Genomic DNA, 26,440 nt, shown 5'->3' on the forward strand with positions numbered 1-26,440 from the left:
CATGACCCAACAGCCCTTGCCATGACCCAACAGCCCTTACTATAACCCTACCACCATGATCCAACAGCACTTACTATAACCCTACCACCATGACCCAACAGCCCTGACTATTACCCTACCACCATGACCCAACAGCCCTTGCCATAACCCTACCACCATGACCCAACAGCCCTTGCCATAACCCTACCACCATGACCCAACAGCCCTTGCTATAACCCTACCACCACGACACAACAGCCCTGACTATTACCCTACCACCATGACCCAACAGCCCTTGCCATAACCCTACCACCATGACCCAACAGCCCTTGCCATAACCCTACCACCATGACCCAACAGCCCTTACTATAACCCTACCACCATGACCCAACAGCCCTTGCTATAACCCTACCACCATGACCCAACAGCCCTTGCCATAACCCTACCACCATGACCCAACAGCCCTTGCCATAACCCTACCACCATGACCCAACAGCCTGTGCCATAACCCTACCACCATGACCCAACAGCCCTTACTATAACCCCACCACCATGACCCAACAGCCCTTACTATAACCCTACCACCATGACCCTACAGCCCTTACCATAACCCTACCACCATGACCCAACAGCCCTTACTATAACCCTACCACCATGACCCAACAGCCCTTACTATAACCCTACCACCATGACCCAACAGCCCTTACTATAACCCTACCACCATGACCCAACAGCCCTTACTATAACCCTACCACCATGACCCAACAGCCCTTACTATAACCCTACCACCATGACCCAACAGCCCTTGCCATAACCCTACCACCATGACCCAACAGCCCTTGCCATAACTCTACGGCCATGACCCAACAGCCCTTACTATAACCCTACCACCATGACCCAGCAGCCCTTACTATAACCCTACCACCATGACCCAACATCCCTTACTATAACCCTACCACCATGACCCAACAGCCCTTACTATAACCCTACCACCATGACCCAACAGCCCTTACTATAACCCTACCACCATGACCCAACAGCCCTTACTATAACCCTACCACCATGACCCAACAGCCCTTACTATAACCCTACCACCATGACCCAACAGCCCTTACTATAACCCTACCACCATGACCCAACAGCCCTTGCCATAACCCTACCACCATGACCCAACAGCCCTTGCCATAACCCTACCACCATGACCCAACAGCCCTTGCCATAACCCTACCACCATGACCCAACAGCCCTTGCCATAACCCTACCACCATGACCCAACAGCCCTTGCCATAACCCTACCACCATGACCCAACAGCCCTTGCCATAACCCTACCACCATGACCCAACAGCCCTTGCCATAACCCTACCACCATGACCCAACAGCCCTTGCCATAACCCTACCACCATGACCCAACAGCCCTTACTATAACCCTACCACCATGACCCAACAGCCCTTGCCATAACCCTACCACCATGACCCAACAGCTCTTGCCATAACCCTACCACCATGACCCAACAGCCCTTGCCATAACCCTACAACCATGACCCAACAGCCCTTGCCATAACCCTACCACCATGACCCAACAGCCCTTACTATAACCCTACCACCATGACCCAACAGCCCTTACTATAACCCTACCACCATGACCCAACAGCCCTTACTATAACCCTACCACCATGACCCAACAGCCCTTGCCATAACCCTACCACCATGACCCAACAGCCCTTGCCATAACCCTACCACCATGACCCAACAGCCCTTGCCATAACCCTACCACCATGACCCAACAGCCCTTGCCATAACCCTACCACCATGACCCAACAGCCCTTGCCATAACCCTACCACCATGACCCAACAGCCCTTGCCATAACCCTACCACCATGACCCAACAGCCCTTGCCATAACCCTACCACCATGACCCAACAGCCCTTGCCATAACCCTACCACCATGACCCAACAGCCCTTACTATAACCCTACCACCATGACCCAACAGCCCTTGCCATAACCCTACCACCATGACCCAACAGCTCTTGCCATAACCCTACCACCATGACCCAACAGCCCTTGCCATAACCCTACAACCATGACCCAACAGCCCTTGCCATAACCCTACCACCATGACCCAACAGCCCTTGCCATAACCCTACCACCATGACCCAACAGCCCTTGCCATAACCCTACCACCATGATCCAACAGCACTTACTATAACCCTACCACCATGACCCAACAGCCCTTGCCATAACCCTACCACCATGATCCAACAGCCCTTGCTATAACCCTACCACCATGATCCAACAGCCCTTACTATAACCCTACCACCATGACCCAACAGCCCTTGCTATAACCCTACCACCATGACCCAACAACCCTTGCCATAACCCTACCACCATGACCCAACAGCCCTTGCCATAACCCTACCACCATGACCCAACAACCCTTGCCATAACCCTACCACCATGACCCAACAACCCTTGCCATAACCCTACCACCATGACCCAACAGCCCTTGCTATAACCCTACCACCATGACCCAACAGCCCTTGCCATAACCCTACCACAATGACCCAACAGCCCTTACTATAACCCTACCACCATGACCCAACAGCCCTTACTATAACCCTACCACAATGACCCAACAGCCCTTACTATAACCCTACCACCATGATCCAACAGCACTTACTATAACCCTACCACCATGACCCAACAGCCCTTGCCATAACCCTACCACCATGATCCAACAGCCCTTACTATAACCCTACCACCATGATCCAACAGCCCTTACTATAACCCTACCACCATGACCCAACAGCCCTTGCTATAACCCTACCACCATGACCCAACAACCCTTGCCATAACCCTACCACCATGACCCAACAGCCCTTGCCATAACCCTACCACCATGACCCAACAGCCCTTGCCATAACCCTACCACCATGACCCAACAGCCCTTGCCATAACCCTACCACAATGACCCAACAGCCCTTACTATAACCCTACCACCATGACCCAACAGCCCTTACTATAACCCTACCACAATGACCCAACAGCCCTTACTATAACCCTACCACCATGACCCAACAGCCCTTACTATAACCCTACCACCATGACCCAACAGCCCTTGCCATAACCCTACCACCATGACCCAACAGCCCTTACTATAACCCTACCACCATGACCCAACAGCCCTTGCCATAACCCTACCACCATGACCCAACAACACTAACCCTAGCCTTAATCATAACTGTACAGCCCTAACTATAACCCTATAGACCTTAATCACAACCCTACCGCCATGACCCAGTGGCCCTTACCATGCTCCAACAGCCATATCCCCACAGCCCTTGCCATGACCCAATGGCCATAACCCTACCACTATGACCCAGCGGTCCTAGCCATACCTTTGCAGCCCGAACTGTTCATGATACTGGATGTTCTATGCTGCAGTCTACTTGGCCGTGTTGAGGTATGTGGCTATGTACATCCACCCTCCAAGTTGGTATGGTGGTCAGTATATCTGTCTCTGTAGAGCACATCGGTGTGATTCTGGCAGAGCAGTACTCAGGCCCCCCTCCATGTTTCTTACACCTTGTGGTTTCTTCTCCTGTAGGTTCTGCTGGGACTCTCTGCTCCTCCAGGAACTGACCTCCAACCCTCTCATGCAGACGGCCAGTGTGGTGATTCTGGACGAGGTAGATGAGCGGACTGTGGCCACCGACCTCCTCCTGGGCCTCCTGAAGGACATCATTCGGCAGAGAGCTGCCCTGCGTCTGGTGGTCATGACCTCGCCGGCTCTGCAGCCTCGTCTGCTGGAGTTCCTTGGGTCGGGTACGTCCGTGGTGACGGTTCCAGGCCGGGATCACATGCCGAGTGTGGTGTACCGGCCGTCTCAGTCACATGACCAGGTGATGGCGGCGTGTCACATGGTGCTGGATATCCACCGGAGGAATGACCCCGGGGACGTGCTGGTGTTTCTGGCCAGCGAGGAGGTGTGTGTGTGATTGTATGATGGGGGTTGGGATGTGTACCCCGATATCTGTATGATGGGGGTTGGGATGTGTACCCAGATATCGGGGGTGACTGATGTCGGCTTCTCCTTCACAGGAAGTACAGCGGTGCTCGGCGGCGCTCCTCACAGAGTCCGTGTCCCTGAGTCCCAGCCTGGGCTCCCTGCTGCCGATGGCTCTTCTCCCCAGTGCTGGCTCCTCTATACAGAGCGTGTACGAGGCGTCCCACAATGACTCCGACTACCAGCGCCATGTCTTCCTCACATCCTCCGTGGCCGAGTTATCCTTCTCACTGACTGGGATACAGTTCGTCATCGATACCGGGAGCGAGGTGCAATCTGTGAGTATTAATCACACCAAAACCGACCCTTTCCTCCGCCCACTGTGGGATGAAAGGGACCTCCCCTGAGGAGCTGTGGTGAGATCCCACTGCAACAATGTCACTACGGCTTTCCTCTATCAGATACAGCGGGGGAGGGAGAACACACCTAGTGAGCGGGACATGGCTCTCCCCTATCAGATATGGTATACAGCGGGGGGGAGGGGACACTGGGTCCGGTATAGCTCTGTGATGTTCTTCTCTGACGTCTTCTCTTCCAGGTTTACAATCCCCGAATTCGTGCCGATTCTCAGGTCCAACGTCTGATCAGTAAATCCAGAGCGGAGTTCCGGAGGATGAGAGCGCAAGGACCCCATGGTACGTAAATAAGGGGGTGTCACATTATGAGGGTGTTCCATGGTTCATCTTCATATGGGGAAGATTGGCATCACATAGGAGGTCCGGATGAAGCCTTCAGGAGGGAGCACTTTCCACTACCCAATGAGAGACCATCTGTATCTCCTATCATCTTCTCTTTTGTACGAGGGTTTCTGTGAGGTTGTGTATTCAAGGGCGGTTGAGTAGGCGGTCCCTGGGACGATTTCAGGCGGTTGAGTAGACGGTCTCTGGGACGATTTCAGGGGGTAGAGTAGGCGGACCTTAAGCTGTTTTCAGGCGGTAGAGTAGGTGGACTCTCAGCTGTTTTCAGGCGGTAGAGTAGGCGGACTCTCAGCTGTTTTCAGGGGGTAGAGTAGACGGTCCCTCAGCCAATTTCAGACGGAAGAGTAGACGGACCCTCAGCCGATTTCAGACGGTAGAGTAGACGGACCCTCAGCCAATTTCAGACGGTAGAGTAGGCGGACCCTCAGCCAATTTCAGGGGGTAGAGTAGACGGTCCCTCAGCCGATTTCAGGCGGTAGAGTAGACGGATGGACCCTCAGCCGATTTCAGGCGGTAGAGTAGACGGACCCTCAGCCAATTTCAGACGGTAGAGTAGGCGGACCCTCAGCCAATTTCAGGCGGTAGAGTAGACGGTCCCTCAGCCAATTTCAGGGGGTAGAGTAGACGGTCCCTCAGCCGATTTCAGGGGGTAGAGTAGACGGTCCCTCAGCCAATTTCAGGCGGTAGAGTAGACGGTCCCTCAGCCAATTTCAGGCGGTAGAGTAGACGGACCCTCAGCCAATTTCAGGCGGTAGAGTAGACGGACCCTCAGCCAATTTCAGGCGGTAGAGTAGACGGATGGACCCTCAGCCGATTTCAGGCGGTAGAGTAGATGGACACTCAGCCGATTTCAGGCGGTAGAGTAGGCGGACCCTCAGCCAATTTCAGGGGGTAGAGTAGGCGGACCCTCAGCCAATTTCAGGCGGTAGAGTAGACGGTCCCTCAGCCGATTTCAGGGGGTAGAGTAGACGGACCCTCAGCCAATTTCAGGGGGTAGAGTAGGCGGACCCTCAGCCAATTTCAGGCGGTAGAGTAGACGGTCCCTCAGCCAATTTCAGGCGGTAGAGTAGACGGACCCTCAGCCAATTTCAGGCGGTAGAGTAGACGGATGGACCCTCAGCCAATTTCAGGCGGTAGAGTAGACGGACCCTCAGCCAATTTCAGGCGGTAGAGTAGACGGATGGACCCTCAGCCGATTTCAGGGGGTAGAGTAGACGGACCCTCAGCCGATTTCAGGGGGTAGAGTAGACAGTCCCTCAGCCAATTTCAGGCGGTAGAGTAGACGGACCCTCAGCCGATTTCAGGGGGTAGAGTAGACGGATGGACCCTCAGCCGATTTCAGGGGGTAGAGTAGACGGACCCTCAGCCGATTTCAGGGGGTAGAGTAGACGGACCCTCAGCCGATTTCAGGGGGTAGAGTAGATGGACCCTCAGCCGATTTCAGGGGGTAGAGTAGATGGACCCTCAGCCGATTTCAGGGGGTAGAGTAGACGGACCTTCAGCCGATTTCAGGGGGTAGAGTAGATGGACCCTCAGCCGATTTCAGGGGGTAGAGTAGATGGACCCTCAGCCGATTTCAGGGGGTAGAGTAGATGGACCCTCAGCCGATTTCAGGGGGTAGAGTAGATGGACCCTCAGCCGATTTCAGGGGGTAGAGTAGACGGACCCTCAGCCGATTTCAGGGGGTAGAGTAGACGGACCCTCAGCCGATTTCAGGGGGTAGAGTAGACGGTCCCTCAGCCAATTTCAGCCAGTAGAGTAGACGGACCATTCTGCGAGGCTCCTGTTGGGTCTGTGGCCTCATGTCCTCCTATAACCCCTTTCATTCCGTGAGGCTTCGGTTGGGTCTGTGACCACGTGTCCTTCTATAACCCTGCCCACTCTATAAAGGCTCCGGTTGGGTCTACGACCTCATGTCTTCCTAGAACTCTGCCCACTCCTGAGGCTCCGATCCTTTGCTGGTGTCTTTAGGTGATGAATGTCTTTTCCGCTTGGAGAATTTCGAACGTTCCACGCTAGATCTACCTCCTTCACCCAACACTGCTATCCAGATCCCACTGCGTATTGCCTTCATGGATCACTAGCAGTTTCTGTATTGATGGTCCCATTGGGCACTGTACCTGGATCTCATACCCAGGGAAGCCTGTATTGTCTGCTCCGGACCCAAGATCCTGCGCTCACCTTGGCATGTAGAGCAATGAGTGTGGGTAGCTACCGGCTGCTATACAGGTCTCAGGCAGTGTTCCATCCCTATGACATCCAGACCCTGAGAACTTGGCTGAGGGTATGCCCACTATGAATACTAGGTCCACATAGAGAAGTGGCTCATGGGGTACAGGTGTAGAGGACATAGAGAAGTGGCTCATGGGGTACAGGGGTAGAGGACATAGAGGAGTGGCTCATGGGGTACAGGTGTAGAGGACATAGAGAGGTGGCTCATGGGGTACAGGTGTAGAGGACATAGAGAAGTGGCTCATGGGGTACAGGTGTAGAGGACATAAAGAAGTGGCTCATGGGGTACAGGTGTAGAGGACATAGAGAAGTGGCTCATGGGGTACAGGTGTAGAGGACATAGAGGAGTGGCTCATGGGGTACAGGTGTAGAGGACATAGAGAAGTGGGGTACAGGTGTAGAGGACATAGAGGAGTGGCTCATGGGGTACAGGTGTAGAGGTCATACAGAAGTGGCTCATGGGGTACAGGTGTAGAGGACATAGAGAAGTGGCTCATGGGGTACAGGTGTAGAGGACATAGAGAAGTGGCTTATGGGGTACAGGTCATAGAGGAGTGGCTCATGGGGTACAGGTGTAGAGGACATAGAGGAGTGGCTCATGGGGTACAGGTCATAGAGGAGTGGCTCATGGGGTACAGGTGTAGAGGACATAGAGGAGTGGCTCATGGGGTACAGGTGTAGAGGACATAGAGAAGTGGCTCATGGGGTACAGGTGTAGAGGACATAGAGAAGTGGCTGATGGGGTACAGGTGTAGAGGGCATAGAGAAGTGACTCATGGGGTACAGGTGTAGAGTACATAGAGGAGTGGCTCATAGGGTACAGGTGTAGAGGACATAGAGAAGTGGCTCATGGGGTACAGGTGTAGAGGTCATACAGAAGTGGCTCATGGGGTACAGGTGTAGAGGTCATACAGAAGTGGCTCATGGGGTACAGGTGTAGAGGACATAGATAAGTGGCTCATGGGGTACAGGTGTAGAGGACATAGAGAAGTGGCTCATGGGGTACAGGGGTAGAGGACATAGAGGAGTGGATCATGGGGTACAGGTGTAGAGGACATAGAGAAGTGGCTCATGGGGTACAGGTGTAGAGGACATAGAGAAGTGACTAATGGGGTACAGGTGTAGAGGACATAGAGGAGTGGATCATGGGGTACAGGTGTAGAGGACATAGAGGAGTGGCTCATGGGGTACAGGTGTAGAGGACATAGAGAAGTGGCTCATGGGGTACAGGTGTAGAGGTCATACAGAAGTGGCTCATGGGGTACAGGTGTAGAGGACATAGAGAAGTGGGGTACAGGTGTAGAGGACATAGAGAGGTGGCTCAAAGGGTACATGTGTAGAGGACATAGAGAAGTGGCTCATGGGGTACAGGTGTAGAGGACATAGAGAAGTGGCTCATGGGGTACAGGTGTAGAGGACATAGAGAAGTGGCTCATAGGGTACAGGTGTAGAGGACATAGAGAAGTGGCTCATGGGGTACAGGTGTAGAGGACATAGAGAAGTGACTCATAGGGTACAGGTGTAGAGGACATAGAGAAGTGGCTCATGGGGTACATGTGTAGAGGACATAGAGAAGTGGCTCATAGGGTACAGGTGTAGAGGACATAGAGAAGTGGCTCATGGGGTACAGGTGTAGAGGACATAGAGAAGTGGCTCATGGGGTACAGGTGTAGAGGACATAGAGAAGTGGCTCATGGGGTACAGGTGTAGAGGACATAGAGAAGTGGCTCATGGGGTACAGGTGTAGAGGACATAGAGAAGTGGCTCATGGGGTACAGGTGTAGAGGACATAGAGAAGTGGCTCATAGGGTACAGGTGTAGAGGACATAGAGAAGTGGCTCATGGGGTACAGGTGTAGAGGACATAGAGAAGTGACTCATGGGTTACAGGTGTAGAGGACATAGAGGAGTGGGGTACAGGTGTAGAGGATATAGAGGAGTGAGGTACAGGTGTAGAGGACATAGAGGAGTGGCTCATGGGGTACAGGTGTAGAGGACATAGAGAAGTGGCTCATGGGGGTACAGGTGTAGAGGACATAGAGAAGTGGCTGATGGGGTACAGGTGTAGAGGACATAGAGAAGTGGCTCATGGGGGTACAGGTGTAGAGGACATAGAAAAGTGGCTGATGGGGTACAGGTGTAGAGGACATAGAGAAGTGGCTCATGGGGTACAGGGGTAGAGGACATAGAGAAGTGGTTCATGGGGTACAGGTGTAGAGGACATAGAGAAGTGGCTCATGGGGTACAGGTGTAGAGGACATAGAGGAGTGGCTCATGGGGTACAGGTGTAGAGGTCATACAGAAGTGGGGTACAGGTGTAGGGGACATAGATAAGTGGCTCATGGGGTACAGGTGTAGAGGACATAGAGAAGTGGCTCATGGGGTACAGGGGTAGAGGACATAGAGGAGTGGATCATGGGGTACAGGTGTAGAGGACATAGAGGAGTGGCTCATGGGGTACAGGTGTAGAGGACATAGAGAAGTGACTAATGGGGTACAGGTGTAGAGGACATAGAGGAGTGGATCATGGGGTACAGGTGTAGAGGACATAGAGGAGTGGCTCATGGGGTACAGGTGTAGAGGACATAGAGAAGTGGCTCATGGGGTACAGGTGTAGAGGTCATACAGAAGTGGCTCATGGGGTACAGGTGTAGAGGACATAGAGAAGTGGGGTACAGGTGTAGAGGACATAGAGAGGTGGCTCAAAGGGTACATGTGTAGAGGACATAGAGAAGTGGCTCATGGGGTACAGGTGTAGAGGACATAGAGAAGTGGCTCATGGGGTACAGGTGTAGAGGACATAGAGAAGTGGCTCATAGGGTACAGGTGTAGAGGACATAGAGAAGTGGCTCATGGGGTACAGGTGTAGAGGACATAGAGAAGTGACTCATAGGGTACAGGTGTAGAGGACATAGAGAAGTGGCTCATGGGGTACATGTGTAGAGGACATAGAGAAGTGGCTCATAGGGTACAGGTGTAGAGGACATAGAGAAGTGGCTCATGGGGTACAGGTGTAGAGGACATAGAGAAGTGACTCATGGGGTACAGGTGTAGAGGACATAGAGAAGTGGCTCATGGGGTACAGGTGTAGAGGACATAGAGAAGTGGCTCATGGGGTACAGGTGTAGAGGACATAGAGAAGTGGCTCATGGGGTACAGGTGTAGAGGACATAGAGAAGTGGCTCATAGGGTACAGGTGTAGAGGACATAGAGAAGTGGCTCATGGGGTACAGGTGTAGAGGACATAGAGAAGTGACTCATGGGTTACAGGTGTAGAGGACATAGAGGAGTGGGGTACAGGTGTAGAGGATATAGAGGAGTGAGGTACAGGTGTAGAGGACATAGAGAAGTGGCTCATGGGGTACAGGTGTAGAGGACATAGAGAAGTGGCTCATGGGGTACAGGTGTAGAGGACATAGAGGAGTGGCTCATGGGGTACAGGTGTAGAGGACATAGAGGAGTGGCTCATGGGGTACAGGTGTAGAGGACATAGAGAAGTGGCTCATGGGGGTACAGGTGTAGAGGACATAGAGAAGTGGCTGATGGGGTACAGGTGTAGAGGACATAGAGAAGTGGCTCATGGGGGTACAGGTGTAGAGGACATAGAAAAGTGGCTGATGGGGTACAGGTGTAGAGGACATAGAGAAGTGGCTCATGGGGTACAGGGGTAGAGGACATAGAGAAGTGGTTCATGGGGTACAGGTGTAGAGGACATAGAGAAGTGGCTCATGGGGTACAGGTGTAGAGGACATAGAGGAGTGGCTCATGGGGTACAGGTGTAGAGGACATAGAGAAGTGGGGTACAGGTGTAGAGGACATAGATAAGTGGCTCATAGGGTACAGGTGTAGAGGACATAGAGAAGTGGCTCATAGGGTACAGGTCTCTCAGTTACATAGTTACATAGTTAGTCAGGTTGAAAAAAGACACAAGTCCATCCAGTTCAACCACAAAAAAACAAAATAAAAAAACACAGTAAAATCCCATACACCCAACTCCATACCCACAGTTGATCCAGAGGAAGGCAAAAAAAACCCCAGCAGAGCATGAGATCCAATTTGCTACAGCAGGGGAAAAAATTCCTTCCTGATCCCACGAGAGGCAATCGGATTTTCCCCGGATCAACTTTACCTACAAATCTTAGTACTCAGTTATTTTATGTACATTTAGGAAAGAATCCAGGCCTTTCTTAAAGCAATCTACTGAGCTGGCCAGAACCACCTCTGGAGGGAGTCTGTTCCACATTTTCACAGCTCTTACTGTGAAGAAACCTTTCCGTATTTGGAGGTGAAATCTCTTTTCCTCTAGACGTAAAGAGTGCCCCCTTGTCCTCAGTGTTGACCGTAAAGTGAATAACTCAACACCAAGTTCACTGTATGGACCCCTTATATATTTGTACATGTTGATCATATCCCCCCTTATTCTCCTCTTCTCAGGAGAGAATAAATTCAGTTCCTCTAATCTTTCCTCATAGCTGAGCTCCTCCATGCCTCTTATCAGTTTGGTTGCTCTTCTCTGCACTTTCTCCAGTTCTCCGATATCCTTTCTGAGAACTGGGGCCCAAAACTGAACTGCATATTCCAGATGAGGTCTTACTAATGATTTGTACAGGGGCAAAATTATATCTCTGTCTCTGGAGTCCATACCTCTCTTATACAAGAAAGGACTTTCCTCGCTTTGGAGACCACAGCTTGGCATTGCATGTTATTATTGAGCTTATGATCAGTGTTTTCCTTTGTCCTTGTTGACTGCTCAAGATTGTGAGTCACCCTTTATATGGCCAGTGCAGTAAATCTCCTGAGCTGCCAACACCAATCAGTGACTGACGCCCTCCATGATAAGCTCTGATAGTGCCGCTCCCTGTTCTCTATCAGTCACTTCAATATTCTACATACAAACCATGAGCAGCACCGTTCTGTACCACCCACCAATGATTGCACCCCTCACCTCGTGTGCCCCACCCCCTTAGAAGGACCAACCAATGATTGCACCCCTCACCTTGTGTGCTTCACCCCCTTAGAAGGACCTCTTTCATTAGAAGGTCATGAATTGCATTGGACTTGGACCTCCTGGGCGGCTGGTTGGATGAGTTGGCAGCAGATCTGTTCCTGTGGGTTTGGATGGGATCTGGTGACTCTTCCGGTGTCTTTCATGAATGGTGATATGTACTACTGCAATGAGCTCACTGTCTGTATATAAAGGGGCCCTCGGCTTAGGACCCTTTCACACTTGTGCCACTTGGGACTGCGAAGTCACATGACAAGTTGTACCTCCATGATCTCCAATGAGTACCGTCCATTTCTATGTGACTTCAGAGTAGTCCCTGCACTACTTTGGTCCATAGACCTCATGAGTACACAAGCATTGCTTCAAGTCGTGTGACTTTGAGGTCCCACAAATGTGAGAGGGGTCTTGATGTGAACGTTACAATTACTGAAATGCTGAAATCCCTTTCTTGGAGATTATGCTATTCCCGACTCCCCAGATATTCCCTATGTTGGCCCCTTCACTGCTTGCGTTGGGCTCCCCCTCATTATATTCAGGCAGGACCATTTCTCCCCGCTCTGTAATCATTGGTAGACTGGCTCCACCTAGTGGCCTGATAGGGATCCTCATTCTGTATATCCTCCCACTTAGCCCCGCTTACGCCATTTCAGCTAGGACCTTGTAGGCCCACCTTCTCCCTATCTCTCGAGACATTGGCCATCCTGAGCCCTATCCTTCTAAATAAGGGGTGTGAGGAAACGTCCCCCCACACTCCGCTTGAGTGCTTCCTCCCAGGCTGAATATAGATATCAGATATTCCAACCGCTGAGAACCGCGAACAAGACGATACTCGTGTGATTGCTGAACATGGACTGTTTATTAGAAGCAGAATACAAGTCTTATATACAGTAGAAGGGGAGGTTCCCCCCTCCTGCTCATATTACTCTAACAATACACCTGTAACCAGAAACATACATTTACATGAGCTAATGAACTAATCCATAAGGGGGTTCCCCTTCTGGGGAGTCCTTATTTGATCATATCCTCCCTTCTCTGTTCCTATCAGCAGAGATACTTTGGATTCTTCTTCCTTGTGGGGACAGTGTAGCTTGGAAGCCAGTGTTCTCCTCCTTTTTTGTTCCTTGAGATTTTCTATATTCTTCTTTTGTCTTTTCCACCAACACAACCTCTCACCTTCTGCTCTCCTAGATATTAGGAGTCAGGCATAACGTCTATGGCCATGATGTCCTCCTTGGAACCTGTCCCTCCCTCTTGTATGGCCATGTCCTCCTTGGAACCTGCCCCCCCTCTTGTATGGCCATGTCCTCCTTGGAACCTGCCCCCCCTCTTGTATGGCCATGTCCTCCTTGGAACCTGTCCCCCCCTCTTGTATGGCCATGTCCTCTTTGGAATCTGCCCCCCCCTCTTGTGTCTTAAATCGATGGAACCGGCCAGGTCTGTCAAAGCCTCTTTTCACCAGGAAGACTTGCACATCCCCTTTTTCCGGTATTGTCATTGTGACAAACCCTCGTCCTCATCAAAACTTTGTCCGCCATCAATGCTTCCTCTGTCCAGAACCAGCACCGTCCAAGTCTTGCAGAGACAAGGTGGCGTTGAGGCTTAGGACTTGTTTTTTTCCTTTCACCTCAATCCAGGACATCTTCTTTCCATCTCTCTGTCCGGCTCCAATTCATCAGAAGGAGATCTCTCTCCTTTGTCTGGATGTAGTTCGTGTTGTGCAGGTTTACGTCCCGACTACTTGTTCCATTACGTCTCGACTACTTCTTCCATTACGTCCCGACTACTTCATCCATTACGTCTCGACTACTTCTTCCATTACGTCCCGACTACTTCTTCCATTACGTCCCGACTACTTGTTCCATTACGTCTCGACTACTTCTTCCATTACGTCCCGACTACTCCTTCCAATACGTCCCGACTACTTGTTCCATTACGTCCCGACTACTTGTTCCATTACGTCCTGACTACTTGTTCCATTACGTCCCGACTACTTGTTCCATTACGTCCCGACTACTTGTTCCATTACATCCCGACTACTTGTTCCATTACGTCCCGACTACTTGTTCCATTACGTCCCGACTACTCCTTCCATTATGTCCCGACTACTTCTTCCATTACGTCCCGACTACTTGTTCCATTACGTCCCGACTTCTTCTTTCTCCTTCCTTCTACCTCATCTGATGCCAGCTCCGGGTGTAAGGTCCTTCAGGGGTGTGTCCAGACTTCATCTGATACTAGCTCTGGGTGTAAGGTCCTTCAGGGGGGTGTGTCCAGACCTCATCTGATACCAGCTTCGGGTGTAAGGTCCTTCAGGGGGTGTCCAGACCTCATCTGATACCAGTTCGGGGTGTAAGGTCCTTCAGGGGGGTGTCCAGACCTCATCTGATACCAGCTCCGGGTGTAAGGTCCTTCAGGGGTGTGTCCAGACCTCATCTGATACCAGCTCCGGGTGTAAGGTCCTTCAGGGGGGTGTCCAGACCTCATCTGATACCAGCTCCGGGTGTAAGGTCCTTCAGGGGGGTGTCCAGACCTCATCAGATACCAGCTTCGGGTGTAAGGTCCTTCAGGGGTGTGTCCAGACCTCATCTGATACCAGCCTCGGGTGTAAGGTCCTTCAGGGGTGTGTCCAGACCTCATCTGATACCAGCCTCGGGTGTAAGGTCCTTCAGGGGTGTGTCCGGACCTCATCTGATACCAGCTCCGGCTCCAATTCATCAGAAGGAGATCTCTCTCCTTTGTCTGGATGTAGTTCGTGTTGTGCAGGTTTACGTCCCGACTACTTGTTCCATTACGTCCCGACTACTTGTTCCATTACGTCCCGACTACTTGTTCCATTACGTCCCGACTACTTGTTCCATTACGTCCCGACTACTTGTTCCATTACGTCCCGACTACTTGTTCCATTACGTCCCGACTACTTGTTCCATTACGTCCCGACTACTTGTTCCATTACGTCCCGACTACTTGTTCCATTACGTCCCGACTACTTGTTCCATTACGTCCCGACTACTTGTTCCATTACGTCCCGACTACTTGTTCCATTGCGTCCCGACTACTTGTTCCATTGCGTCCCGACTACTTGTTCCATTGCGTCCCGACTACTTGTTCCATTGCGTCCCGACTACTTGTTCCATTGCGTCCCGACTACTTGTTCCATTGCGTCCCGACTACTTGTTCCATTGCGTCCCGACTACTTGTTCCATTACGTCCCGACTACTTGTTCCATTACGTCCCGACTACTTGTTCCATTACGTCCCGACTACTTGTTCCATTACGTCCCGACTACGTCTTCCATTACGTCCCGACTACTTCTTCCATTACGTCTTCTTTCTCCTTCCTTCTACCTCATCTGATACCAGCTTTGGGTGTAAGGTCCTTCAGGGGGGTGTCCAGACCTCATCTGATACCAGCTCCGGGTGTAAGGTCCTTCAGGGGTGTGTCCAGACCTCATTAGATACCAGCTCTGGGTGTAAGGTCCTTCAGGGGGTGACCAGACCTCATCAGATACCAGCTCTGGGTGTAAGGTCCTTCAGGGGTGTGTCCAGACCTCATCCGATACCAGCTCTGGGTGTAAGGTCCTTCAGGGGGTGACCAGACCTCATCAGATACCAGCTCTGGGTGTAAGGTCCTTCAGGGGGGTGTCCAGACTTCATCAGATACCAGCTCCGGGTGTAAGGTCCTTCAGGGGTGTGTCCAGACCTCATCTGATACCAGCTCCTGGTGTAAGGTTCTTCAGGGGTGTGTCCAGACCTCATCAGATACCAGCTCCGGGTGTAAGGTCCTTCAGGGGGGTGTCCAGACCTCATCTGATATCAGCTCCGGGTGTAAGGTCCTTCAGGGGTGTGTCCAGACCTCATCAGATACCAGCTCCGGGTGTAAGGTCCTTCAGGGGTGTGTCCAGACCTCATCAGATACCAGCTCTGGGTGTAAGGTCCTTCAGGGGGTGACCAGACCTCATCAGATACCAGCTCCGGGTGTAAGGTCCTTCAGGGGGGTGTCCAGACTTCATCAGATACCAGCTCCGGGTGTAAGGTCCTTCAGGGGTGTGTCCAGACCTCATCAGATACCAGCTCCGGGTGTAAGGTCCTTCAGGGGGGGTGTCCAGACCTCATCTGATATCAGCTCCGGGTGTAAGGTCCTTCAGGGGGGTGTCCAGACCTCATCTGATACCAGCTCCGGGTGTAAGGTCCTTCAGGGGTGTGTCCAGACCTCATCAGATACCAGCTCCGGGTGTAAGGTCCTTCAGGGGGGGTGTCCAGACCTCATCTGATATCAGCTCCGGGTGTAAGGTCCTTCAGGGAGTTTTCCCGCTCTTTTTAGATATTACTCTTGTAACTGCTTTTGCACAAAACTAAGGCATGCTGGGAGTGGGAGGGGCTGGGAGTGGGAGGGGCTGGGAATGGGAGGGGCTGGGAGTGGGAGGGGTTGTGCAGATCCTCCTGTAGGTGGCAGTATAACCCTCTTTTCCCTCTCCTCCAGGGGTTTGTTACCGCTTGTATCCTGAGAGCACCTTCCAGAGTCGGATGTTGGAGTTCTGTCCTCCTCGGATTCTGCAGGAAAACTTGAGTCGCATGGTTCTGCTGCTGAAACGTTTGGACATCGCTGACCTCGGACAGTGCGACTTCCTGGACCGGCCTGGTAAGGCGGCGTTCTCCCTGGCTAGACCCCTCCCCCCATACTCTGGAAGATATCCCCCCCCCCCAGTCATCGTCCGCTCTTCCTGTAGTACTCTCTCTCTCCTCAGCTCCGGAGTTCCTCATGCAGGCTCTTGAAGATCTGGATTACCTGGCAGCCCTGGATGACGATGGCAATCTGTCTGAGGTTGGGATTGTGATGTCGGAGTTTCCTCTGGATCCTCAGATCTCCAAATCTCTCATTGCGGCCTGCGAATTCCAGTGCGTCAGTGAGATGCTGACATTGGCCGCCATGCTAAGTGGTATGTGTATGGTGGTAAGGGGGGGGGGGGAGGAATGTAGGAGCGAGCACTGACAAAGGACGTTTCCTACTGGGGGCGCCACCATCACTACAAAGTGTAGCTACTGAGGGCGCCACCGTCACTACAAAGTGTAGCTACTGAGGGCGGCACCATCACTACAAAGTGTAGCTACTGAGGGGCGCCACCGTCACTACAAAGTGTAGCTACTGAGGGCGCCACCGTCACTACAAAGTGTAGCTACTGGGGGCGCCACCATCACTACAAAGTGTAGCTACTGGGGGCGCCACCGTCACTACAAAGTGTAGCTACTGTGCTGGCCTCTATAAGGAGAACGCTTCGTACTGATTGGATGAGAGGAAAGTCTGATGTCATGGTGGGGGGAGGAACCATAGAGTCATAGGATCAGTAGGCGGAGTTATAAAGACTAGTGGGTGTGGTTATACATATGGATGGGAGGAGCTATAGATATCATATACATAAATGGTTAGTAGTAGGTGGAGTTAGAGATTAGTGGGCGGAGTTATAAGTCAAAGATAGATATATGTGAGTAGTAGGTGGAGCTGTGAGTATGAGTGGGTGGGGTTAGAAGGAGAAATATAAGAAGCGTAGTAGGTGGAGTTGTAGGAATTACTGGGCGGAGTGTTTCGTAGGTGGAGTTATAGATATGAGTGGGTGGAGTTTTAAGTAAAAGAATAGATGAGCAGTTCATAGTAGGTGGAGTTATCGGTATAAGTGGGTGGAGTTGTATAGCTTGGTGGGTGGGGATAAAAGAAGGAAAGGATAAATATATGGGGCGGGGCATAGTAGGTGGAGTTATAAATAAAACTCAGCTCTGTTGTGGGTTGCAGGTGGAGTTATAGGAGTGGGTGGAGTTATAAGAAGTAAAAGATAGATATTGTAGGAGGAGTTACAGAAATTAATGGGGGTGGGATTATAAGAAGAAAACTAGATGTATGGGCCATAGTGGGTGGAGTTATTGATGTGAGTGGCGTTGTTGTGGGTGGAGTTATTGTGGGTGGGTGGGGTTATTGATGTGAGGTGGGTGGAGTTATTAATGTGGAGTTATTGATGTGAGGTGGGTGGAGTTATTGATGTGGGGTGGGTGGAGTTATTGATGTGGGGTGGGTGGAGTTATTGATGTGGGGTGGGTGGAGTTATTGATGTGGGGTGGGTGGAGTTATTGATGTGGGGTGGGTGGAGTTATTGATGTGGGATGGGTGGAGTTATTGATGTGGGGTGGGTGGAGTTATTGATGTGGGGTGGGTGGAGTTATTGATGTGGGGTGGGTGGAGTTATTGATGTGGGATGGGTGGAGTTATTGATGTGGGATGGGTGGAGTTATTAATGTGGAGTTATTGATGTGAGGTGGGTGGAGTTATTGATGTGGGGTGGGTGGAGTTATTGATGTGGGGTGGGTGGAGTTATTGATGTGGGATGGGTGGAGTTATTGATGTGGGGTGGGTGGAGTTATTGATGTGGGATGGGTGGAGTTATTGATGTGGGATGGGTGGAGATATTGATGTGGGATGGGTGGAGTTATTAATGTGGAGTTATTGATGTGGGGTGGGTGGAGTTATTGATGTGGGGTGGGTGGAGTTATTGATGTGGGATGGGTGGAGTTATTGATGTGGGGTGGGTGGAGTTATTGATGTGGGGTGGGTGGAGTTATTGATGTGGGATGGGTGGAGTTATTGATGTGGGATGGGTGGAGTTATTGATGTGGGGTGGGTGGAGTTATTGATGTGGGGTGGGTGGAGTTATTGATGTGGGATGGGTGGAGTTATTGATGTGGGATGGGTGGAGATATTGATGTGGGATGGGTGGAGTTATTAATGTGGAGTTATTGATGTGGGGTGGGTGGAGTTATTGATGTGGGGTGGGTGGAGTTATTGATGTGGGGTGGGTGGAGTTATTGATGTGGGGTGGGTGGAGTTATTGATGTGGGGTGGGTGGAGTTATTGATGTGGGGTGGGTGGAGTTATTGATGTGGGGTGGGTGGAGTTATTGATGTGGGATGGGTGGGGTAATTGATGTGGGATGGGTGGAGTTATTGATGTGGGATGGGTGGAGTTATTGATGTGGGATGGGTGGGGTAATTGATGTGGGGTGGGTGGAGTTATTGATGTGGGATGGGTGGAGTTATTGATGTGGGATGGGTGGAGTTATTGATGTGGGATGGGTGGAGTTATTGATGTGGGATGGGTGGAGTTATTGATGTGGGATGGGTGGAGATATTGATGTGGGATGGGTGGAGTTATTAATGTGGAGTTATTGATGTGAGGTGGGTGGAGTTATTGATGTGGGGTGGGTGGAGTTATTGATGTGGGATGGGTGGAGTTATTGATGTGGGATGGGTGGAGTTATTGATGTGGGATGGGTGGAGATATTGATGTGGGGTGGGTGGAGTTATTAATGTGGAGTTATTGATGTGGGATGGGTGGAGTTATTGATGTGGGGTGGGTGGAGTTATTGATGTGGGGTGGGTGGAGTTATTGATGTGGGGTGGGTGGAGTTATTGATGTGGGGTGGGTGGAGTTATTGATGTGGGGTGGGTGGAGTTATTGATGTGGGGTGGGTGGAGTTATTGATGTGGGATGGGTGGAGTTATTGATGTGGGGTGGGTGGAGTTATTGATGTGGGGTGGGTGGAGTTATTGATGTGGGGTGGGTGGAGTTATTGATGTGGGATGGGTGGAGTTATTGATGTGGGGTGGGTGGAGTTATTGATGTGGGGTGGGTGGAGTTATTGATGTGGGATGGGTGGAGTTATTAATGTGGAGTTATTGATGTGGGGTGGGTGGAGTTATTGATGTGGGGTGGGTGGAGTTATTGATGTGGGGTGGGTGGAGTTATTGATGTGGGGTGGGTGGAGTTATTGATGTGGGATGGGTGGAGTTATTGATGTGGGATGGGTGGAGTTATTGATGTGGGATGGGTGGAGTTATTGATGTGGGATGGGTGGAGTTATTGATGTGGGGTGGGTGGAGTTATTAATGTGGAGTTATTGATGTGGGGTGGGTGGAGTTATTGATGTGGGGTGGGTGGAGTTATTGATGTGGGATGGGTGGAGTTATTGATGTGGGGTGGGTGGAGTTATTGATGTGGGATGGGTGGAGTTATTGATGTGGGGTGGGTGGAGTTATTGATGTGGGATGGGTGGAGTTATTGATGTGGGGTGGGTGGAGTTATTGATGTGGGATGGGTGGAGTTATTGATGTGGGATGGGTGGAGTTATTGATGTGGGATGGGTGGAGTTATTGATGTGGGATGGGTGGAGTTATTGATGTGGGATGGGTGGAGTTATTGATGTGGGGTGGGTGGAGTTATTGATGTGGGGTGGGTGGAGTTATTGATGTGGGATGGGTGGAGTTATTGATGTGGGATGGGTGGAGTTATTGATGTGGGATGGGTGGAGTTATTGATGTGGGATGGGTGGAGTTATTGATGTGGGATGGGTGGAGATATTGATGTGGGATGGGTGGAGTTATTAATGTGGGATGGGTGGAGTTATTAATGTGGAGTTATTGATGTTAGGTGGGTGGAGTTATTGATGTGAGGTGGGTGGGGTAATTGATGTGGGATGGGTGGAGTTATTGATGTGAGGTGGGTGGGGTTCTTGATGTGGGTGGGTGGGGTTCTTGATGTGGGTGGAGTTATAGATTGTGAGTAGTAGGTGGGTGGAGTTATAGATTGTGAGTAGTAGGTGGGTGGAGTTATTGATGTGGGTGGAGTCTGTAGAAGTTTCTCTCATGTTTCTCTTTGTATCTCATTTCCCGTTTTGCTCTCTGCATTGATCCTGGCGCAGTAGGCGGAGTTATAGATATTAGTGGGTGGCGTTCTTGATGTGGGTGGAGTTATAGATTGTGAGTAGTAGGTGGGTGGGGTTCTTGATGTGGGTGGAGTTATTGATGTGGGTGGAGTCTGTAGAAGTTTCTCTCATGTTTCTCTTTGTATCTCATTTCCCGTTCTGCTCTCTGCATTGATCCTGGCGCAGTAGGCGGAGTTATAGATATTAGTGGGTGGGGTTATTGATGTGAGGTGGGTGGAGTTATTGATGTGGGTGGAGTTATTGATGTGGGTGGAGTCTGTAGAAGTTTCTCTCATGTTTCTCTTTTTATCTCATTTCCCGTTCTGCTCTCTGCATTGATCCTGGCGCAGTAGGCGGAGTTATAGATATTAGTGGGTGGGGTTATTGATGTGAGGTGGGTGGAGTTATTGATGTGGGTGGAGTTATTGATGTGGGTGGAGTCTGTAGAAGTTTCTCTCATGTTTCTCTTTGTATCTCATTTCCCGTTCTGCTCTCTGCATTGATCCTGGCACAGTAGGCGGAGTTATAGATATTAGTGGGTGGAGTTATTGATGTGGGTGGGGTTAATGATGTGGGTGGAGTCTGTAGAAGTTTCTCTCATGTTTCTCTTTGTATCTCATTTCCCGTTTTGCTCTCTGCATTGATCCTGGCGCAGTAGGCGGAGTCATAGATATTAGTGGGTGGAGCTTGCAGTATTTCCCGCTCATTGTCCCCTCCTCTCTCCTGCCCTAGTTGCCCCCCGCTGTTTCCTGCCCCCTCCGCACAGCGAGTCCGTCCTCTGCGCCCGCCGTGACCTGCAGCTTCCGGAAGGGGATCACATGACTCTCATCGCCGTCTACGATCATTACAAGGAGAGTGAGTACTGCTGGATACACTGTGTGTGCTGCTAGTATACCGGACCCCCGAGAACGGGGGCCAGTCATTGGACCCTAGAGACCGGGGCCAGTCATTGGACCCTAGAGAACGGGGGCCAGTCATTGGACCCTCGAGAATGGGGGCCAGTCATTGGACTACCGAGACCGGGGCCAGTCATTGGACACCCGAGACCGGGGGCCAGTCATTGGACACCCGAGACCGGGGGCCAGTCATTGGACCCCCGAGAATGGGGGCCAGTCATTGGACTACCGAGACCGGGGCCAGTCATTGGACACCCGAGACCGGGGGCCAGTCATTGGACCCCCGAGAATGGGGGCCAGTCATTGGACTACCGAGACCGGGGCCAGTCATTGGACCCTCGAGACCGGGGCCAGTCATTGGACCCTCGAGACCGGGGGCCAGTCATTGGACCCCCGAGAACGGGGGCCAGTCATTGGTCTGCTGGTTGTGGGAGGGGTTATCCCGGTCTGGTCTCCATTTATTATTTTACCTTCCTGTGGGCGGCGGTATAACCCAATAGTCCCCCAATTGCTGTTCCTCTCATTGGACTCCAGTGAGTAACCCCGCCCTTTGTTTTATGTGTAGATGGGGACAGTTGGTGTGTCCATGCCGCGGTTTGCCCCCGCGCTCTGCACCAGGCTGACCTGCTCCGCGATGAACTGCTGGACACCATGACGAGGATCGAACTACCGGTGACTGATCCGTCCTTCCCCGACCCGGAGTGCATGCTGAACGTCCTCAGGGCCCTGCTGTCCGGAGGGTTCCTCAAGGTGAGGCGAGGAGAGCCGTGTATGTCCTCATATGTGTCTGGTACCCCTAGGGGGGTTTCTTACTGATGTTGCTGTTCCATATTTCAGGCTGCTAGGGATGTGGACGGACAAGGGAACTATGTCATGCTCACTCACAAGCACGTGGCCTATCTGCACCCCTCCTCCGTGTATTATGGCTGCTCCCCTCCCCCGACCTGGGTCCTCTATCATGACTTCAGCATCACTCAGGACAACTGTATCAGTGTGGCCACCGAAATCCTGCCTGAAATGTGAGTGGTCCCCCCGGGACTCCGCCCTCCTTCCTCTGCACCCTCCTGTCCTGCTGGGTGTGTTCAGGGCCATCCCTAAAACACAGATTGGGGGAGAGTTCCCGATGTATTGTCTGCTTAGCCCCATCCCATGGGTGGTAATAGAGATCATAGCCCCACCCCCTGGGTGGAAATGGAAATCATAGCCCCACCCCCCCTGGGTGGTAATGGAAATCATAGCCCCACCTCCCTGGGTGGTAATGGGATCATAGCCAACCCCCTTGGGTGGTAATGGGATCTTAGCCCACCCCCCTGGGTGGTAATGGGATCATAGCCCTACCCCTGGGTGGTAAAGGAGATTGTAGTCCATCCCCTGGGTGGTAATGGGATCATAGCCCACCCCCCTGGGTGGTAATAGGATCATATCCCCACCCCCTGGATAGTAAAGGAAATCATAGCCCCACCCCCTGGATAGTAAAGGAAATCATAGCCCCACCCCCTGGGTGGTAATGGGATCTTAGCCCACCCCCCTGGGTGGTAATGGAGATCATAGTCCATCCCCTTGGGTGGTAATGGAAATCATAGCCCCACCCCCTGGGTGGTAATGGAGATCATAGTCCATCCCCTTGGGTGGTAATGGAAATCATAGCGCCACCCCCCTGGGTGGTAATGGGGTCATAGCCCCACCCCCTGGGTGGTAATGGGATCTTAGCCCACCCCCTGGGTGGTAATGGGATCATAGCCCCACCCCCTGGATAGTAAAGGAAATCATAGCCCCACCCCCTGGGTGGTAATGGGATCTTGGCCCACCCCCCTGGGTGGTAATGGAGATCATAGTCCATCCCCTTGGGTGGTAATGGAAATCATAGCCCCACCCCCTGGGTGGTAATGGGATCTTAGCCCACCCCCCTGGGTGGTAATGGAAATCATAGCCTCACCCCCCTGGGTGGTAATGGGGTCATAGCCCACCCCCTGGGTGGTAATGGGATCTTGGCCCACCCCCTGGGTGGTAAAGGGACTCATAGTCCCACCCCCTGGGTGGTAATAAAGATCGTAGCTTTGCATCATAGTTGTTTATTGGGAATTGTTGTTCTGCCCCTAGTGGTAAAGTAGATCATAGCCCCGCCCCCTGATGGTAAAAGAACTAAAACATCCACCCCTTGGTGGAGAGAGAAATCATAGCACTGCCCCCGTATGGAAAAGTAATATCCCCACCCCCTGATGGTAAAGAAGTTTGGTAGGAGATGATAGCCCTACCCCCTGATGGTAAAGAAGTTTGGTAGGAGATCATAGCCCCACCCCCTGATGGTAAAGGAGGTAATAGCCTCAACCCTTGGTGGTTAAGGAGAGCGTAGTCCACCCCTTGGGTGGTAATGGAGATCATAGCCCCGCCTTCTGGGTGGTAATGGAGATCATATCCCCACCTTCTAGGTGGTAATGGAGATCATAGCCCCACCTTCTAGGTGGTAATGGAGATCATAGCCCCACCCCCTTGGGTGGTAATGGCGATCATTGCCCCACCCCCTTGGGTGGTCATGGAGATCATAGCCCCACCCTATTGGAGATCATATTTTCACCTTTGGGTAAAAGAGATCATAATTCTGCCCTATGGTTGGTAATGGGGAATCACTGCCCTACCCCCAGTGGTAAAGGAGCTTATAGCCCCACCCCCTGATGGTAAAGAAGTAAATAGCCCCACCCCTTGGTGGTAGAGGAGATCGTAGCCCCGCCCTCCAGGTGGTGCAGGAAGTTGGCGGAGGAGATCGATGCCGGCTCATATATTTTTAATTGATAAATGTATAATGATTTTCTCTGCCCCCCCGCCCCCGCCAGGCGCAGTGTAATTTAAAGGGGAACTCCCTTTTTATTCAGTTGTGGACCAGGATGGTGTGGGTTAGTGTCTCCTGACTGCCGGTCCTGTCTGAGCCTGGCTTTCCTGCCCCCCTATAATATGTCCGGGTAATGGAGCATGTCACCAGAACAGGAAGTAAGGGGTAATCTCCTCATGGGGCAACGCTTCATCTCTCCAACCAGAACTGAAAGTAGAAGAGACCCCAATACCGCCCCCATCTGTATTGTGTAGGCTCTGCAGACCTCGTCCTGCCACTGACCACTAATCCCATCTCTCCTGCAGGTTGGTGGAATTTGCCCCCCAATATTACCTGAGTAACCTGCCAGCCGGTGAGAGTCGGGACCTTCTGATGGAGTTGAGGGACAAGCTGCAGTATGAAGAGACACATCCGGAACAAAACGAGGAGGAGGACCATGAAGGGGAGGAAGAAGAGGAGGAGGAAGAGGAGGTGGTGGAGGAGAAGGATTCCTGCTCTCTGCAGTGAGGACGTCTCTCAGGACTTGATGTGCACTTTATCTGCTGAGCCAATGAGAGGGGAGAGCTAAGCACTCGCTGGCCCTGGGATCCGGTCCAGGCTCCACCCTGAACTGGAAAAGACAAGATTCGCTGAGTGGTCTTTCATGTAGCTTAGTTTGTACAGCTGGGACCCCAGGGGCAATTCAGATCATGTGTATAGCATGGAGGAGCTTAGCCAGTAAGGAGAGAGCTAATTAATAATAATAATCCATGGCCCAACCCTCATAATTCCCTGGCACCGCAAGCGGCACCCTTAACTGGCAGCAGCTGGGGATTCTGTGTGTTTGTTGAGCCTCCTATAGAAATTCACTAGATTTTTGCTGCACAACGACTGCAGTGATTTTTATGCAGCTATGGAAATCTCCCCTCTAAGTGGTCTGACTGGAGGGTGCTGCAATGGGTGCAGATCTCAGGCCTGGGAAAAACATAAACCCCTTCCCCACTCCCATATAATCCATACTGTATGTTTGTTTTTTTAACCAATTGAACCAAGATTTACTCACCTTAGTCCATCGTCCATGTCCCTTACTGGTGCGGTTTCTGGGGGACCGCTAATCGAGCGCTGCTGATGTGCCCGCGTCAAGTGGTCCTCGACGGTTCCCAGCGCTCTGACGTTACCCTTGCAAATTCCCCTTCTGGATCCTAAGAGGACCTTGCAGCTGGAGGTAACTGATTAGGAAATGTCCACATTATACGGGCAGTGACATGGACTACCTGCTATCATACAGCTATGGAAATCTCCCCTCTAAGTGGTCTGACTGGAGGGTGCTGCAATGGGTGCAGCTCTCAGGCCTGGGAAAAACATTAACCCCTTCCCCACTTCCCTATAATCCATCCTGTATGTTTGTTTTTTTATTTTTCCTCTCGGGAGGAGAGCGTCAGGTGACCCTGGTCTTAGCTGAGCAGTTAGAGGGGAGATGGGGGACCCCACCTTTCTTTCATCTGACGTTCTTCTCCCTCCATATAACAAACATTGTTTTGGGGTGCTGCACGGTTCTGACAGCGCTGGACCACGTGCGATTTAGAAGGGTGCGCGCAGTGATGGATTGCGCGGTGCAAAACCAGCAGCAAAGGGGGGAGGGGGGTCAGTGGCACTACGAAATGTGATGTGCAAGATTTTATTCATATATTCCAACGTTTTAGGGCCTCGTGGGGTCCCCTTCCTAAAAACGCATATAGTCAGTGGTGACCCATATCAACCGAAGTCCCTCCATGTTGTCATAATCCCGCCCACATGAACAAGCAGAAAACATGATAGCATGTAATATACATATATATATATACTGCCTTGGAAAAAGTATTCATACCCCTTGAAATTCCCCACATTTTGTTACAACCAGAAAACATAAATGTATTTTATTGGGATTTTCTGTGAGGCCGGGTACTCACGACCAAACATGTATGGTGAAAGCGGTCCGTCGGACCGTTTCCACCATACATGTCTGCCAGAGGGCTTC

At 51.6% G+C, this 26,440-nt stretch overlaps 1 protein-coding gene across 2 annotated transcripts in view; it reads left to right on the forward strand.

The window, feature by feature from the left end:
• The window catches only part of DQX1 (DEAQ-box RNA dependent ATPase 1), a 29,701-nt gene extending 3,403 nt beyond the window's left edge, over positions 1 to 26,298 (forward strand). For both annotated transcript variants that reach the window (XM_040334009.1, XM_040334008.1), the window contains exons 4-12: positions 3,586 to 3,964; positions 4,080 to 4,322; positions 4,583 to 4,679; positions 16,458 to 16,616; positions 16,723 to 16,914; positions 21,454 to 21,576; positions 22,183 to 22,367; positions 22,455 to 22,636; positions 24,750 to 26,298. In XM_040334009.1, the coding sequence (XP_040189943.1) occupies positions 3,586 to 3,964; positions 4,080 to 4,322; positions 4,583 to 4,679; positions 16,458 to 16,616; positions 16,723 to 16,914; positions 21,454 to 21,576; positions 22,183 to 22,367; positions 22,455 to 22,636; positions 24,750 to 24,951 (1,762 nt within the window). In that variant the 3' untranslated portion in view covers positions 24,952 to 26,298. The remainder of the gene's footprint in view (positions 1 to 3,585; positions 3,965 to 4,079; positions 4,323 to 4,582; positions 4,680 to 16,457; positions 16,617 to 16,722; positions 16,915 to 21,453; positions 21,577 to 22,182; positions 22,368 to 22,454; positions 22,637 to 24,749) is intronic.
• The last annotated feature ends 142 nt before the right edge of the window (positions 26,299 to 26,440 follow it).

Source organism: Rana temporaria (assembly GCF_905171775.1).
Source record: "Rana temporaria chromosome 1 unlocalized genomic scaffold, aRanTem1.1 chr1c, whole genome shotgun sequence".
Classification (NCBI taxonomy): Eukaryota; Metazoa; Chordata; class Amphibia; order Anura; family Ranidae; genus Rana; species Rana temporaria.